This window comes from Oncorhynchus masou, chromosome 32 (genome assembly GCF_036934945.1).
Source record: "Oncorhynchus masou masou isolate Uvic2021 chromosome 32, UVic_Omas_1.1, whole genome shotgun sequence".
In the NCBI taxonomy this organism is placed as follows: domain Eukaryota; kingdom Metazoa; phylum Chordata; class Actinopteri; order Salmoniformes; family Salmonidae; genus Oncorhynchus; species Oncorhynchus masou.
Window position 1 is genome coordinate 46,135,189 of NC_088243.1, and position 16,172 is coordinate 46,151,360.

The 16,172-nt window shown below is 43.2% G+C and overlaps 1 protein-coding gene across 2 annotated transcripts; it reads right to left on the bottom strand.

The window, feature by feature from the left end:
- Window positions 1–4,129: 4,129 nt before the first annotated feature.
- fosl2 (FOS like 2, AP-1 transcription factor subunit) lies at window positions 4,130–13,414 on the bottom strand. 2 transcript variants are annotated; one of them, XM_064954259.1, is made up of 5 exons: window positions 13,196–13,414; window positions 12,704–12,823; window positions 7,817–8,071; window positions 7,441–7,548; window positions 4,130–6,361 (listed from the first exon to the last, which is right to left on the bottom strand). In XM_064954259.1, exons 3-5 carry the CDS (start codon window positions 8,054–8,056, stop codon window positions 5,825–5,827), a joined length of 885 nt encoding a protein of 294 aa, XP_064810331.1. In that variant the 5' UTR covers window positions 8,057–8,071; window positions 12,704–12,823; window positions 13,196–13,414; the 3' UTR covers window positions 4,130–5,824. The 2 variants fall into 2 exon arrangements, with proteins under 2 accessions (XP_064810331.1, XP_064810330.1); XM_064954258.1 differs by having other exon boundaries at window positions 12,704–13,414.
- Window positions 13,415–16,172: the final 2,758 nt, after the last annotated feature.

The window sequence follows — 16,172 nt, forward strand, 5'->3', positions numbered from 1 at the left end:
TGCCTCGACGCGAGCATTGAAGGAATTTAGGTCTTCGGGTAAACTCGTGTGACTGGGCAGCTTACGGCCAGGTTTCCCTTTGAAAGCCTTCCCTACAAAACAAGAGTAAATACCCATGTATATATTTTTTGTGCAGTGGGTGACATTTAACACTACTAATTTTACTCTCTACAGGACTCTATGGGATAAAGGTATGAAATGTAACAATTTTTAAATTTTTTATTTCACCTTTATTTAACCAGGTAGGCTAGTTGAGAACAAGTTCTCATTTACAACTGCGACCTGGCCAAGATAAAGCATAGCAGTGTGAACAGACAACACAGAGTTACACATGGAGTAAACAATTAACAAGTCAATAACACAGTAGAAAAAAAGGAAAAAAAAGAGAGTCTATATACGTTGTGTGCAAAAGGCATGAGGAGGTAGGCGAATAATTACAATTTTGCAGATTAACACTGGAGTGATAAATGATCAGATGGTCATGTACAGGTAGAGATACTGGTGTGCAAAAGAGCAGAAAAGTAAATAAATATAAACAGTATGGGGATGAGGTAGGTAAATTGGGTGGGCTATTTACCAATAGACTATGTACAGCTGCAGGGATCGGTTAGCTGCTTAGATAGCAGATGTTTGAAGTTGGTGAGGGAGATAAAAGTCTCCAACTTCAGCGATTTTTGCAATTCGTTCCAGTCACAGGCAGCAGAGAACTGGAACGAAAGGCGGCCAAATGAGGTGTTGGCTTTAGGGATGATCAGTGAGATACACCTGCTGGAGCACGTGCTACGGGTGGGTGTTGCCATCGTGACCAGTGAACTGAGATAAGGCGGAGCTTTATACCTAGCATGGACTTGTAGATGACCTGGAGCCAGTGGGTCTGGCGACGAATATGTAGCGAGGGCCAGCCGACTAGAGCATACAGGTCGCAGTGGTGGGTAGTATAAGGTGCTTTAGTAACAGAACGGATGGCACTGTGATAAACTGCATCCAGTTTGCTGAGTAGAGTATTGGAAGCTATTTTGTAGATGACATCGCCGAAGTCGAGGATCGGTAGGATAGTCAGTTTTACTGGGGTAAGTTTGGCGGCGTGAGTGAAGGAGGCTTTTTGCGGAATAGAAAGCCGACTCTAGATTTGATTTTAGATTGGAGATGTTTGATATGAGTCTGGAAGGAGAGTTTACAGTCTAGCCAGACACCTAGGTACTTATAGATGTCCACATATTCTAGGTCGGAACCATCCAGGGTGGTGATGCTAATCGTGCGTGCGGTTGCAGGCAGCGAACGGTTGAAAAGCATGCATTTGGTTTTACTAGCGTTTAAGAGCAGTTGGAGGCTACGGAAGGAGTGTTGTATGGCGTTGAAGCTCGTTTGGAGGTTAGATAGCACAGTGTCCAAGGAAGGGCCGGAAGTATACAGAATGGTGTCGTCTGCGTAGAGGTGGATCAGGGAATCGCCTGCAGCAAGAGCAACATCATTGATATATACAGAGAAAAGAGTCGGCCCGAGAATTGAACCCTGTGGCACCCCCATAGAGACTGCCAGAGGACCGGACAACATGCCCTCCGATTTGACACACTGAACTCTGTCTGCAAAGTAGTTGGTGAACCAGGAAAGGCAGTCATTAGAAAAACCGAGGCTACTGAGTCTGCCGATAAGAATATGGTGATTGACAGAGTCGAAAGCCTTGGCCAGGTCAATGAAGACGGCTGCACAGTACTGTCTTTTATCGATGGCAGTTATGATATCGTTTAGTACCTTGAGCGTGGCTGAGATGCACCCGTGGCCGGCTCGGAAACCAGATAGCACAGCGGAGGAGGTACGGTGGGATTTGAGATGGTCAGTGACCTGTTTGCTGACTTGGCTTTCGAAGAACTTAGATAGGCAGGGCAGGATGGATATAGGTCTGTAACAGTTTGGGTCCAGGGTGTCTCCCCCTTTGAAGAGTAACTGCGGGGGGGGGGAGCTGTTGGAGTACCCAGGAGGAAGGCATGGCCAGCCGTTGAGAAATGCTTGTTGAAGTTTTCGATAATCATGGATTTATCGGTGGTGACTGTATTACCTAGCTCCAGTGCAGTGGGCAGCTGGGAGGAGGTGCTCTTGTTCTCCATGGACTTTACAGTGTCCCAGAACTTTTTGGTGTTAGAGCAACAGGATGCACATTTCTGCCTGAAGAAGCTGGCCTTGGCTTTCCTGACTGACTGTGTGTATTGGTTCCTGACTTCCCTGAACACTTCCCTGAACAATGTTATTAGCTACATTTGAAATGACACATACATGACACATACAAGTCAAAACACTGTCAGATGGAAAATACACTATTAAAAAATCTGGAAGAGAGTGACTTGGCATAACCAAAAAGGCATAATATTATTTCTGTTTAGGTATTGACATTTCAATTTAAGTTTCAATTTAAATTTTGTCACAAGATTATCCACATGAACTTTAAAGGACAATTTGTCATCCAACCAAATACCTAGGCATTTGTAGGATGACACTTTTTCAGTGGATAAGCCACCATATGTGACAATGCTAACATTCTCTGGCAGACTTCTAGCTCTGGTAAAGGTCATGAATTTAGTTTTTTGTACATTCAATACCAGTTTGAGACCATAAAGGGAGGCCTGCAAGTGACTGAAAAGCAGTCTGGAGCTCAACAGCCTGAATCAGAGAAGGAGCACATGAATATATGACTGTATCATCTGCATATAGATGTAACTTTGCTGGTTGCATCCCATTTCCCAAATCATTAATAAAAATTGAGAACAACACAGGAGCTAAAATGGAACCCTGGGGCACACCTCTATTAATCTCAAGAAAGCTAGACTTGTGATTGTCAGCACATACTGTACAGTTTGTGTTCTGTCAGAAAGATAGTCCCGAAACCAATTTACTGCCCCTTCACTGAGACCAATGTCTAGCTAGCAACAATTCATGGTCAGCTGAATCAAAGGCCTTTGATAAATCCACAAACTGAGCAGCACAATGTTGCTTTTTATCAAGTGCATTAATGTCTTCTGCCACCCACTGCCATAGCTGCAGTTGTGGTGCTGTGCCCTGATCTAAAGCCAGACTGAACCCTACTCAGTAGGTTATTTTCAATGAAGACATTTTTTAAACTTTGAGTTCACTAGGGATTCATAGACTTTGGCCAGGATGGGGAGTTTAGAGATAGAACGAGAGTTATTAGCATCTGAGGGATCTCCACCCTTTAGCATTGGGAGTAAATAAGCTGATTTCAAAACGCTGGGTAGGGAATTGGTCAAGAGACTCAAGTTGAAAATGTGAGCCACAGGTTCAATAATAATACCAGCTGCTATCTTTAAGAGGTAAGGGGGTCCAGGTTGTCTGGACCTGAAGACTTTTTACTGTCTATTGCCTTTAGTGCTTTATAGACGACCTCTGTATAAGAAACAGACTCAAAGTTAAAATGGTTCACATGAGGGCCCATACATACACTACGACTCTGTTGCAGGTAGGGGTATCTGGGCTGGCTGGTCCTTCTACAGCGTCTCCACTGGCACACGTGTACACATTTTGGCTCCACATTCACTGAGCCTCTCTACTAAGGGTTTAGGGTTGATAAAGTCATTGACTCTTTTTCATGATTGAATTATATTCAAAGAATCTCAAACATACCCTGTGATGTTAGATTTACATATGTTCTCTATGTCTCACTTTAACCACTAGAAATAAGTATAAACTGTGAAATGGAGAAAAAAAAACGTTTGAAACGAGAAGGATAATGACACCTATCAGTTACTTGTAAATGTTTAATTGGCCATTCAGGCATATGGTCAAAAAGTGGAGTTGCTTTTATGGTTGTCACTGTAGATAGGTTCTGACAAACTGACCACTGAATGACCAACCAAAAAGTCTGCATATATAATAAAGATATTTCCCACGCTGTCAATTATTGCATTTTTTTAAGGCAGTGTTATATCGTATTGTTGCATGAGATATAACATAACGGGTGGTTTAGTCTATCTACCCCACTAAGTAGTTTAGGGGTACGTTGCCTTTAAAATAAAATGTGCCTAATATTCAGTGCGACAAATGTAAGGACACTGTATCACTCATGGGACACAGTTTGTGAACACAAAGACGAACAGGCCAACACAACAACATTCAAGAATTCTTTGTTGAAAATGCTTTTTTATTATAATTATTTATTTAAATTACGAAATGAACAAACACTGCTATACATATTGCTGTTTTTGTTTGTTTTCAATCATTTTAAACAGTTAAAGCATTTGAGAAAAGAAGAAATAGATGTCAGAAACAGAAGACATACAGTAGATGACACATACAGTAGAAGATCTAAAGTCAATGGCTTTCCTACGTGTTTCTAAGGGGTTCAACAGACTAAGAACACACTCTCTCCCACAATGGTTTTTGGTATCTTTTTTTCAGTCTGCAATTTGCCGCAATGCATGATGGGTGTTGTTGTTCAAACGCTATCATGTGATACCGTAACTATCCAGTGAAGTTTACCTCAAGACCATCCACACAAAGATAAATAAGTGATGTGTTCTCCTTCAAGACTGGTCAGTCCACAACAACAGCAGCAGCAATGATTTTTTTGCACAGTCTTATTTGCTGCACCCAGCACAACTAAAAATTGTTCAGGAAGTCTTCTGTCCTGTGATCACAGCAAGGCCATGACACTCACTGACCCTGTAAGGAATGTTTGAAGTAAACAACAGGTCTTAAATATTGCAATTCAATCAACCCCCCCCTCACCAAAAAAAAAATAAGATTTTCAATGAAGCTCTAGAGTGTCTGCTTGAACCTTCACTTCCACTAGTATTGGGGGTATAAGGAGTTGGTCATAATACCCTCGTTGGTCGAACTGTCTTGGTGAATGACATAATTTCAGAAGTAGAAGGGTCCACGGTTTGAATTTCTCCTCATATATCACTCAAGCATTTGAGCCCCGATGCCTCCCATGCTGCTCCTTAAAATAGTTATCAACAACCACACAGAAGAGAAATCCCTGACATCAATGTAAATCACACAAACATGTATTAAACACATAATAAAGTTCAGGTACATTACCGAGAAAAGCACACAATACGATGGCCATCGATACTTTGACCAATATTCGGAGTAGAGTGTTGAGGATCTAGGCAATGAATAAAAATTGGCTATTTTCATTTGAGACACTGAGGCTTTGAGGCTCACCCAGTGAACCATCAGGAGACAACAACACCAGAACGCAAGGTCACACAGCACAGGTCATAAATACAAGTAGAGATGAAAATAAAGTCATATGTTTATTAGCGTATCAGCGCATCCACACACTCTCTGTAGTCTCCCAAACAGGTCCTGGTTTCTGGGAGAGGGAGGATAAAGGAAAAAGATGAGCCTGCTTTTAAAATCTCTCCATAGTTTCTATATACCTCCCATGGTCTCTCATTTAGTCATTAACTGGTAGATTGATCATAGCAGAGTGCAACTTTTGCCCGATGGCTTTACTTAATGTTGATCAAAAAATACGTCTTGCATTCACCAGTTTTCTCCTCTTATGACTGCCTCTGCTGTCACTTCTAACCTCCATGTCATATGTTCATTGTTCAAAAAACAAATTGTGCTGGAGTTGAAATGGAGAAGGGATGACACTGGCTGGTACAGGTGCACACACTTTGGGTATAAAAAAAATCACACTGAAGCGTACAAGAAAAACAAGCGGCTTAGCCCTTGAGGGTTCCTGGTGTCAATGAAACAGTTACTGGTTGGCTTGGTCCAGGCTTGAGTGTGCTCTTTGTCTTCCAAGTCGGTAAGGGGGCGCTGCTCGCCCTTCCGCACAACATCACCTTACTGCTCCTGCTCAGAGGGCCAGGAGGGTAGGTGAGTTGAGGGAGTCTGAAGACTGATCCCCGCTGCTGCTGCTGCGCCGGTGGGCTTTGGAGCAGGACTCTGAGGACGGCGAGGGGCTCTCGGACTCCAGCATGCTGGGGTAGGTGAAGATGAGGCTAGGGGCGCTGGGTGTGGAGGCCGGGGTGGAGGCGGCCACCACCGGGGTGTTGAGGCTGTCGCTATCACAGTAAATCCCACCACCTCCACCAAGACAGATGGGCTTGATGACGGATCGCTGGGACTTGCCGTCCTCATCGTCCTCTTGTGGTTCTTGCTTCACCACAACGGGGTTGACGAGGCCTCGGGGACCCAGATTGTTGCGCATGGTCAGCGGAAGAGGAGCGCACTGCTGCTGGTGGTGGTGGCCCCCCTGGTGGCGATCGTCGGGGGGCAGTTTGCACAAGGGGTTGTGGGCCACCAGCATGAACTCCAACTTGTCCTTCTCCTTCTGCAGTGTCTCGATCTCTTTCTGTAGATCAGCCTTCTCGTCCTCCAGCTCCTCAGTCTCCTGGAAAACACAAACAAACAAAACAGACGATCAGGACAAGTTTTAATCTTCAGTATCTGGAGGGTTAATATTCAGCTCAATTACAATTATGGTGTTTGGAGTAGACAGAAAAAGTGTTAATCTTCATGTTACAGCCCCAATCACTGTTTAAGGTACACATTGGTGAGTTTCTGCACCACCTAAAGCTACCACAAGAGTGTACTGTTTTACAAAAAGAGCACACTGCACATTATATTTGAGTGTAAGTTTGCTCAGGAAAAGAGTAGGGATAAAGCGAAAGGGCAGTCTTGGCTATGCTGTACCTGAATGACCTGAACGTAAACCTACACTTTACCTGACATTTAGGTTTGACCCTTATCCTAATTCAAAAAAATATTGCAAGTACAACTTTGTCCAAACAAAAAAGGTATGAGGAAGTAGGAAACAAACGAGCAAAGCATAGACACACCCCAAAAATTGTAGAAATAGTGCAACAAGGAAAGAAAGAGACGGTTGTTGTAAAAATAGGAGAAATAGTGCAACAAGGAAAGAAAGAGACGGTTGTAGTAAAAATAGGAGAAATAGTGCAACAAGGAAAGAGACGGTTGCACTATTTCTCCTATTTTTGGGGTGTGTCCGTGCTTTACTTGTTTGTTTCCTACTTCCTCATACCATTTTTGTTTGGACAAAGTTGTACTCGCAATATTTTTTTGGAATTAGGATAAGGGTCAAACCTGAATGTCAGGTAATGTCAGGTAAAGTGTAGGTTTAAGTTCAGGTTGCCCTTCATGATTGAAATATGACACTTCCTTATTTGGTCATTCAACAAAGAGTGGCGTGTGGTGGAGAAAGGGAAGGGCATTTTTGCTGAAAGCAGTTTGAGGGAGGGAAAAGTGTAGTCATCAAGTTGAGATTAGATGGGACTATTCTAGCCAATGAGAAGGCAGATACGTGTCTGAACAACAGGCACAACTCCTTTTTATCAAACTTGCCGAAATGCCACTTGTGTCCACTTATATCAGTGCATTCGTAACAACCTAACCATTACAAAACTTTGTCTCTTCTTCTCGGTTAGGGTGTGTGTGTGCCGTGTAACTCACTCCTTGGAGCGTCTCAGTGAGTTCTCGTCTGCGGTTGCGGCACTTGGCGGCAGCCAACTTGTTCCTTTCGCGTCTCACCCTCCTCTTCTCCTCTTCTTCAGGGGTAAGCTAAGGAAATAAACAACACACCTTGTGAGTTGTCGTTCACACATAAGCTGAACAGGGTAAACAAGAAGAGAAGCCTTGGGTTAAGACATATAAGCCATTATATCCAAATTCCTCACAACTTGGGACTTTGATATTAAAACTCACTCTACTGTCTCACAATGTTAGAAGACATTCACCAATAGTGCTTGCCGGCACATGGTGAATTCCACACATCCAGACAAAATGAACTTTTAAACACCCACATCATCTGTACACTTGTGGTCCTCACCTGCTCATCTCTCCTGCGGCGTCCGCGGGTGTCCCCGATGGAGCGGATGACACCCGGACGGGCCAGGGTGGTGTGTCCCAGGAGCCCAGGGCCGTTGGAGAGGTGGTGGCCATAGGGGTGGGAGCGTGAATACGGGTTGGACATAGAGGTGATCACTGTGGGCTGCACCATCCACTGCAGGTCCTGGCTGGTCGTGATGGCGTTTATCGTAGGGATGAAGGCACTGCTAGAGCCAGGCATGTCGACCCGGTATTTCTAGATACAGGAAAGGTAGCCAAGAGAGAGGGAGGTGGGCAGAGCGAGCAAAAAAAGAGGGCAGAGCGGGAGGAAAATGGTGAGTGGATATTTTCAAGATGATAATAGATGTTTTCAAGATGACAAAGAACACAGGTTGTGTGTCTTCAACTCAGGGGACAAACACATTGTGAATGGAGTAACATCAAAATATATATTTCCATGCATTTATTTTTTTGCTGAAATTGAATGTTGTTAATTTATTTTACTGGTTACAACTGGGGGAAAAACTTAACTTGACATGTCTTTGACCCTGTTACCTCAATTTCCATTTCTGCCACAGAGTACTGTAGCGTAACCCCCCCCCCCCCCGTTTACACACCAGCCACACACCCTTCATCATACTCACACATCCTCTTCATTACAGCCTAGTAGTGAATCACTGACTCCACACACAAACACTGTCTAGATTCACCCGTTTAACCCCTGGAGTGGCACAGTCAGTGACACGTTCAGTGAATCACGGCGGGAAAGCCCGTAGTGTTGCTGCCTCCATCATCACACTACAGCTAGGAGAGGAGCTTGCATCAAGCTGCAAGTCATCTGGAGAGCAACATGGTATGGAATGGTACACCTCTCTGAAGAAGGAAAAACATCCACCAGGGAAGGTGTGATGACTTGTTTATTCCAGCCAGAATAAGGTGATCATGATGGTTTGCAGTGGCACTGATACAGGCCTCTCTCTTTCCATAGACATGTGTAAGCATATCTATTTTTTTCTAATAAAATAGATGACATAAAACCACAAGTTTAATTTATCTGAGGACTCTTATCATGCTCATCAGTGATCAACACTAAACTGCTGTGAGAGAGAACACAGAAGTGACCATCTTTAAAGCACAATACAGTATCCTTATTTCAGTTTATATAGCTTGAGCCCTCATGAGGCACCTTTGGGGTGACAAGACAATATCTGATGCCACACTGATATTGCCCCTAAAAGCAAGGATAGGACGCAAGTCAGTATGTCTCAACAAGTCCACGCCAGACACTTGAGTGACTAGAGGGCAAAGGTGAGTGATGCATGTCATCAGCCGACCCGATATGGGCTGGATTTGCTCGTTCATTAAACATAGAACATGAAGAGACGAGTAATGCTTCTGGGCTGCCATCCAGGGGTCAATTCCTCCATTATTGTCTTTTGATGAGTCATGTTGGGGATATGTAAAGCCAGTGCGTAAAACGGTCAGTTCCAGTAAGGCGGAAAGAGGCATTATATTTAGGCTAGAGAAAAGTGAGGTCCCCAGACAGTTACATTCCAGAAGTGAGGCAACAGGGAAAATTCCACTGCAGTCATAAATCCCAGGGACTAATAACTAACGAGAAGGTAAAGTCCTAAATGGGGTAATGGTTGGATATGGTAATTGGGGTGACTGGTTGCCACACAGAAGTAACAGACATTTCTGGTAAGAACCGGGGATATGAAAATGGGTAAAGGAAGGCTGTTGTGCAAATTTGATTTGTGAGCCAATAGGCGAATCGACTGTGAGTAGACTCCAAATGGGAAACGCTGTCCACAATTCCAGGTGCAGGGTACAAATACAACATGTTACGCGTTTCTCGGCCCAGTAATTTGTGAGTTGTCTCGCATAGGCTATCAAGTCAGTATGCTAATGCCGGTGTTGTGCCGAGAATTCTCCCTCCCCTTTGCGTTCTTCATTGCTGCGACTTGCTTGCTAGTTGAGATTTCTGCTCTCCACTCCGTTGTCATTTTAGCTTACATTTCACTGATCTAGTAGCAGAAAAAAAACATTTTTGTCTGCAGTTTTCGGTTTGGCTATTTGTTTCAAGTGTATGTGGCGGTTCTAGCTTTATGGCGTTCTGGGCGAACCCGCCCCAGGGGGCGGCGGCGGCTGCCCATGTCGCCCGTACCTAAATCCGCTACTGATTTTGTATTAGTCTATAAATAAATCTCTTTGCCAAAATTCGTCATCTCTCCCATGTCTTATTCGACTGGTATTTCTGAAAGTGTAAGGATAACAATTCAGCCATAGTTGTTCTGAAATGTTTATTGCTTGCCAACATTTGACTCCCTCCTCTATGTTTAATAAAACACACATACATTAATTATTAATTTCGGTTGCCGCTCCTGACGAAGTTTGTTCTATAGAAAGTATTTGACTCTGATGTGTGTCAGAAAGTATTTGAATCAGGCCACAAAATTAAGGAAATTAGATGGGGGGGGGGGGGGCGATTCTGGCAGGGGGGAGATTTTCGACACAACACCGGTAAACAGCTTCCCACACGTTACCCCCTTTCCCAGAGTCTTACTCTTATGCGCTGGGATTTCGCCATTGCTGCAGAAGAAAATAACACCCCTCTTAAACAAATAGAATAGTTGTCCTCCGCCCCCGAGAAACTAAAGGATGACGTAAACATCCAGGAACTTTCGGCTCAATAATACTGTAAACATGTCCAGGGCAGAGAGAGCACCTATGGCACTGCGTCAAACCGGGAACAAATAAGGAAGTGGTTATGATGATCTCGAAATGTATGTAACCAAGTCAATTCAAAAGACGGATTCAGACAAACGATTGAAGGAACAAAGTAAAATGCGTGGGAGTTCTGGTCTGGAGTGGACGATCAATATTATTTAACGCTACGACCAGTCCAGCTGTTATATGTGCGCCCACGGGAGCAAAACAACAGTTGCCATTTGGCAGACGGGTCCTTTCACCTACAAAAACGAGACACTTCTTTTAGCCCCCAGTTTTCCGGTACGTGCCTGAGAGGACATCTGAACAGTTGCAATGTTCATTATACGAAATTAACTTAGAACACTGGTCGAGATCTATGAAAGGACAAGCTGTTAAATGTAGCGCAGAGATCCTCCTTCATTTGCCTTAGTAGGCCTACTGCGGGTTGTGAATTGGACACGGACAACCTAACACCAGACGACTGAAAACACAAGACACATTGTCTCTCTGTCACTTTCATAAAACATAAAGATACATTTCAACCTTAAAAGCTCATATTTTGTCGAGAAAAGCATTTACAGTGGACATGTGGTGTGAAATGCTGATTATGGTTGTTCCTCAATGATAGCTACTGGGCATCATATCTCTAGAACGAGAGGACGAGAGAGCAGGTAGAAAAAACCCTGTAGGCCTAATCATTGTATGGGATCTGGGGGAAAATCCTGCCTCGAAGTCTCCAACATAAACGAAGGCGCATTGGGAGACGCATCGTGAGCGTCTTAACCTGCCGTTTCCATGTCACGACAAAATCTGCCAGTGCGTGATACATGGGCCCCATCTGCAACACACACACACACATACACACACACACGCACACACACACACAACCTCGAAGCTATGGGTGGATGTCCTATATTGTGCAATGTGCAGCGTACCACCACTGAATGACGCTATAGACCTTGTTGCAGAACTTCTATCCAATGTGGAGTCCTTGTCAATATTCGTTATTACTCTGTTCGCTTTACAGTGATGATCACTGATCATCAGCAGGTCAGAGACATACAGTAGGCTATCATAACCAAGAAGGCACTGAGAAGGATTGGTAGAATCGAATCAGTGCATGTTTTTTGTTCCCCTTGACCAAGTTATGCGCATGAATAAAGTCGCTATCCCATGTGCAAGGGAAAAAGTAGCCCTTTGGTTTACACATTCCAACTTGTATTTAAATCCATATCTTGGAGGAGAAATGTTGAGAGCAATCAGAATGGCAAAATATGCTGTAGCAACCTATACGCAGTTTGGTGTATGTTATAACTCATGATAACTTGCCTCCTGTGTTCATAGAAGTGTATACTCATTCAACAGGTCTTATAGTGTGCGTATACCTAAATTATTTGTGAACTCCACAGTATGAACACTTTCTAAAGTATATTCTTCCGTCTACAAAATATGTATTTTATAATAAAAACGTCCCCTCAACTTCAAATGACCAGTTCTATAGTGCAACACGTGGGTGTTAAATTATAGGCTACAGCGATTGAGCAATACCTGATTGCATATTGCAATTCAGATTACGCATACACATGTGTGTCAATAAGTACATTTTCTGCAGTCGTTCATAACACAGGTTTCATAACACAGGTTTCTGACATTCAACATAAATCCGGCATTGAGTCGGTTTGTTCCTTTTTTACGCACTTCGCTCCCGCATCGGTGTCTTGGCCAGAACCACATATATAATCTATTAAATTTCACTTTGTTGCAGAGCAGGTCTGGAAAATATTGGGAGAATATCACAATATAACGCGCGCAGATTCTGATAATATCACAGGCGATACCGCGGGCGCGCTTTCTCCAAATGTGAAGACAAAGTCACTACAGCACTAGGCTATAGTTTGGAGTAATATATTTAATATCAATATAATATTCTTAATGGCCCTTGAATAAAACATGTACATAGCAGTGTATTAGAAAGATAATATGCACCTCTATTGCATTGCACAGCACCTTTAATTACGAACAGCGCTATAGCCTCTCCGGGTTACCCATCTAAAAGTGTGTCATAGACAACTGCACAGTGACGAAATGTCGATACAATGAAACTCAATTTACAGTTGTGAATACCAATATTTTAATTTGAGAAAAGAGAATATTATATTATGTTGTATTGCGTTACCTGGTAGCTTGAGGTAGAGATCGGACTGCCGATCGTGCTGCTGCCGCTTGTGAATGACTCTGGCTGGACCGGCGAAGTGCTGCTGCCGCAGGACGAGGTGTCGTAGTTCACGGAGTAGTCCTGGTACATGATCCAGGAAAGAGGAAGATTTCAGTAGTTGATATGAGCTCCCAACTCTCAAAAAATCCTCTGACAGTGGAATCCCTTTTGGGAGTTGAAAGTGGACCAGATTGGAAAGTGACCAACTTGAAAGCAATAGTCGTTAAAACACGTGGAAATCCAGAAAAAAAGTGTTTTCAAATAGGTTATTGGTACAATAAATCCAGGCTCGTCGAAATTAAATATTTTAAGGTAATTAACTAGAAGTAAAACTGAAAATATTTATATTTTTTGTCCATTCCAAATAATTATATCCTGCTTCTTTCCCTTGTCACTGCTGTAGCCTATTCAGGTGTGCTACAAGAGCCAACTTCAAGAACAAAAGTCACCTACTTTCGCAGTCAATCCAGAGTTGGCGGTGAATAGACTTGCGTTGCGAGTGAGTCACATACAGAGGCTTTAAAATTGCTTTCCACCCCAGCCTACTCTACAGAATCTCTTCCCCGCGACACACTTTAGGCCTACTTCAGCAATCCGCTGTTCCCCTGGAACAGTTCTATCTTTCTTTTTCTATTCCTTCACCACACTAGGATGACTCACTTCAATGGCACGACGGAGAACTGCGGCGGCTTATCAACACAAGCAGGCTCATTCACGTCACTGTCTGGGCGTAGACACTTCACTTGAGGGGTTATCATAGCTAAGATTGTAAAAATCAGCACAAGGTATCGTAAATCAGCTTTATTGTTATACATAACATCGTTAGAGTCGATGTACTATGCTTGTGATAAGCCTACATGTTTACGCACTTGTATTTTATCATCGGGTTGGAAGTTATAAAGTTTCTCTATATTCACCGTTTGACTGATTTGGTACAGTCCTTTGACGCATGTTTCCTAAAATGGGCAGTTGCGAGAGGACAAGGTTTCCTTGGTAAAGGCACGTCAGAGACTGGAGGGATTCCCTACCCTCCCTCACCGCATTTTCTCCTCAAGCTCAGAAGGATAGGGTCTCTGTGCCACATAGAGTAGGTTGGGTATATGCAATTATTAACAAAGACGTGTGCTGTTATATCTTGCCACCCGTGTGGATCTTCATCTCATGACCATTCAACGTTTTTGTAACCTTTGGCTTTCACACGAAGATACAGAACGCGAGAGAATTAAATCCCTTTGAAGTTTTTCACAGCTCTAGAATTTAAAGCCTGCCCTGATGTGTAGCCCGAGCAACAGCTAGATGTGGCTAGCAGCAGTAAGGGAAGATTATGGAAGGAAATGCTACCATATTCTCCACCGCTAGTCAAATAAAATAAAATTGTATTGGTCGCCTACACATATTTTGCCGGTGTTGCGAAATGCTCATGTTCTTAGCTCTAGCAGCGCAGTAATACCTAACAAAACACGCAAATACCAAAAATAAAGTAATTAAGATATATAGAAATGTTTGAATGAATGTCAGAGCCCAGAATATAAATATGTATATAACGTGTGTATAGACATCATGGACAGAATATGAATATAAAAGGTGTGTACAGCAGTAGTTATATAGGATGAGCCTTGACTAGAGTACAGTACACTGAATGAACAAAACATTAAGAACACCTGCTCTTTCCATGACAGGCTGACCAGGTGAATCCAGGTGAAAGTTATGATCCCTTACTGACGTCACTTGTTAAATCCACTTCAGTCATGAAGGGGAGGAGACGGGTTAAAGAAGGATTTTTAAGCATTGAGACTATTGAGACGGATTGTGCACGTGTGCCATTCAGAGGGTGAAAGGGCAAGACAAAATATTGAAATGCCTGTGAATAGGGTATGGCAGTAGGTGCCAGGCACACTGGTTTGAGTGTGTCAATAACTGCAACACTCAGTGGCGACCAGTCATTCCTTTCCCCATTTTTCCATGTTATTTTGGCATTAATACGAGTCACATATCAGTTTGCAAACAATGTAAAAAAGAATCATAATTGAGTTAATAAAGCTGCATACAAACATGGTCTCTTTTTTTGCTTTCTTGAGGAAGGCAGCTACAAAATGCATCTGTTTCAGCCTAGCTCAGTGCTTTTTGTGTTGGTGGGGCAGCCAGAGGAAAATACGGAGCGTAGGGGTTGGTAATGTTCTCTAGGCGTGCCCTGATTGGCTCAGTGTTCCATCACTCATGGGGACACTACGTCACCGCCAAATCTACAGGGAGAGCTTGAAATTTCAAGCCCCTTGGGTGCTGCCATAGAGTTACATTAGAAGTGCCCATTCAAGAAGGCTCAAGGTCATTGGCCACAGATAAAAGGAAGTCAAATCTCGTTATATCTACAGTAGCTTTGAATGGACTGATCATGTCAACATCATACTTTCAAAATCTTAGCTAGCAAGCTAGACAAGCAGTCATCATCATGAATCAAGTCAACAATCTGCTGGCAAATCCGTTTCAATCCATGTCATATGAAGAGAAATTATAGATATAAAGTATCGGTGCTCATTGCCCAGCAGAAGTCTGGACTCGAGTCACATGACTTGGACTCTAGTCAGACTCGAGTCATTAATATGATGACTTGCAACTTGACTTTGACTTTAATACCAATGACTCGTGACTTGACTTGGACTTGAGCCTTTTGACTCGACCTGACTTGATGCCCTCCAATATTTGGGACTTGATGCCCAAATATTAAAACTGGTGCTATTAGAATGAATAAGTGTGCAGCGCATCAACTCTTCATTTAACGGATTACAGTTTGAATCGGACAGCAGTCAATAAAATTGTGCCAACTGAGAAAAAGTTGTGCGTGGCAGTTCAGAAGAACTTCGCAGGGTGAATTCAGATGGAGCCCTTGGAAAGATGATACCCAAAATTATTATTTTCGTATATAAAGACGACGCTGTATCAACAAAAAACGTATTGCAACTTGCAAAACATGCGGGAAGAAAATTACAGAATGAGGCGCAACAATTTACAATTCTGTTCGCCATTTCAAGCTGCACAAAGAACGGTAAATCGTGGCTAATATAGCCGACAGCTATATAATTTATAACTTTAACTTACTGGTGTAGGATGTAGGCTAACGTAATGTTAAATCAATGAGCATCCACACAGTCAGTCGGTCCGGGAACGTGATTATTGCACCCAAGATTGAGCTACAATTGGCTAGGCATTTGGTAGCCTAAATCCTGCCTGATGTTACTGCTGTTCCTTGACCATTGACATACGTTAGCCCACTGTAACCACACAGAGTGAGTGTGTGTGTGTGTGTTAAGGTTGGACGATTGTGTACAAGCCTACATCGCCCGATTGCACCCCATAGCGATCCTCGGTAGTCGATCACCATTGGGGGGGGGCCATGCTGTCAATCCAGCATGATTTCTGCCGCATTCAACAA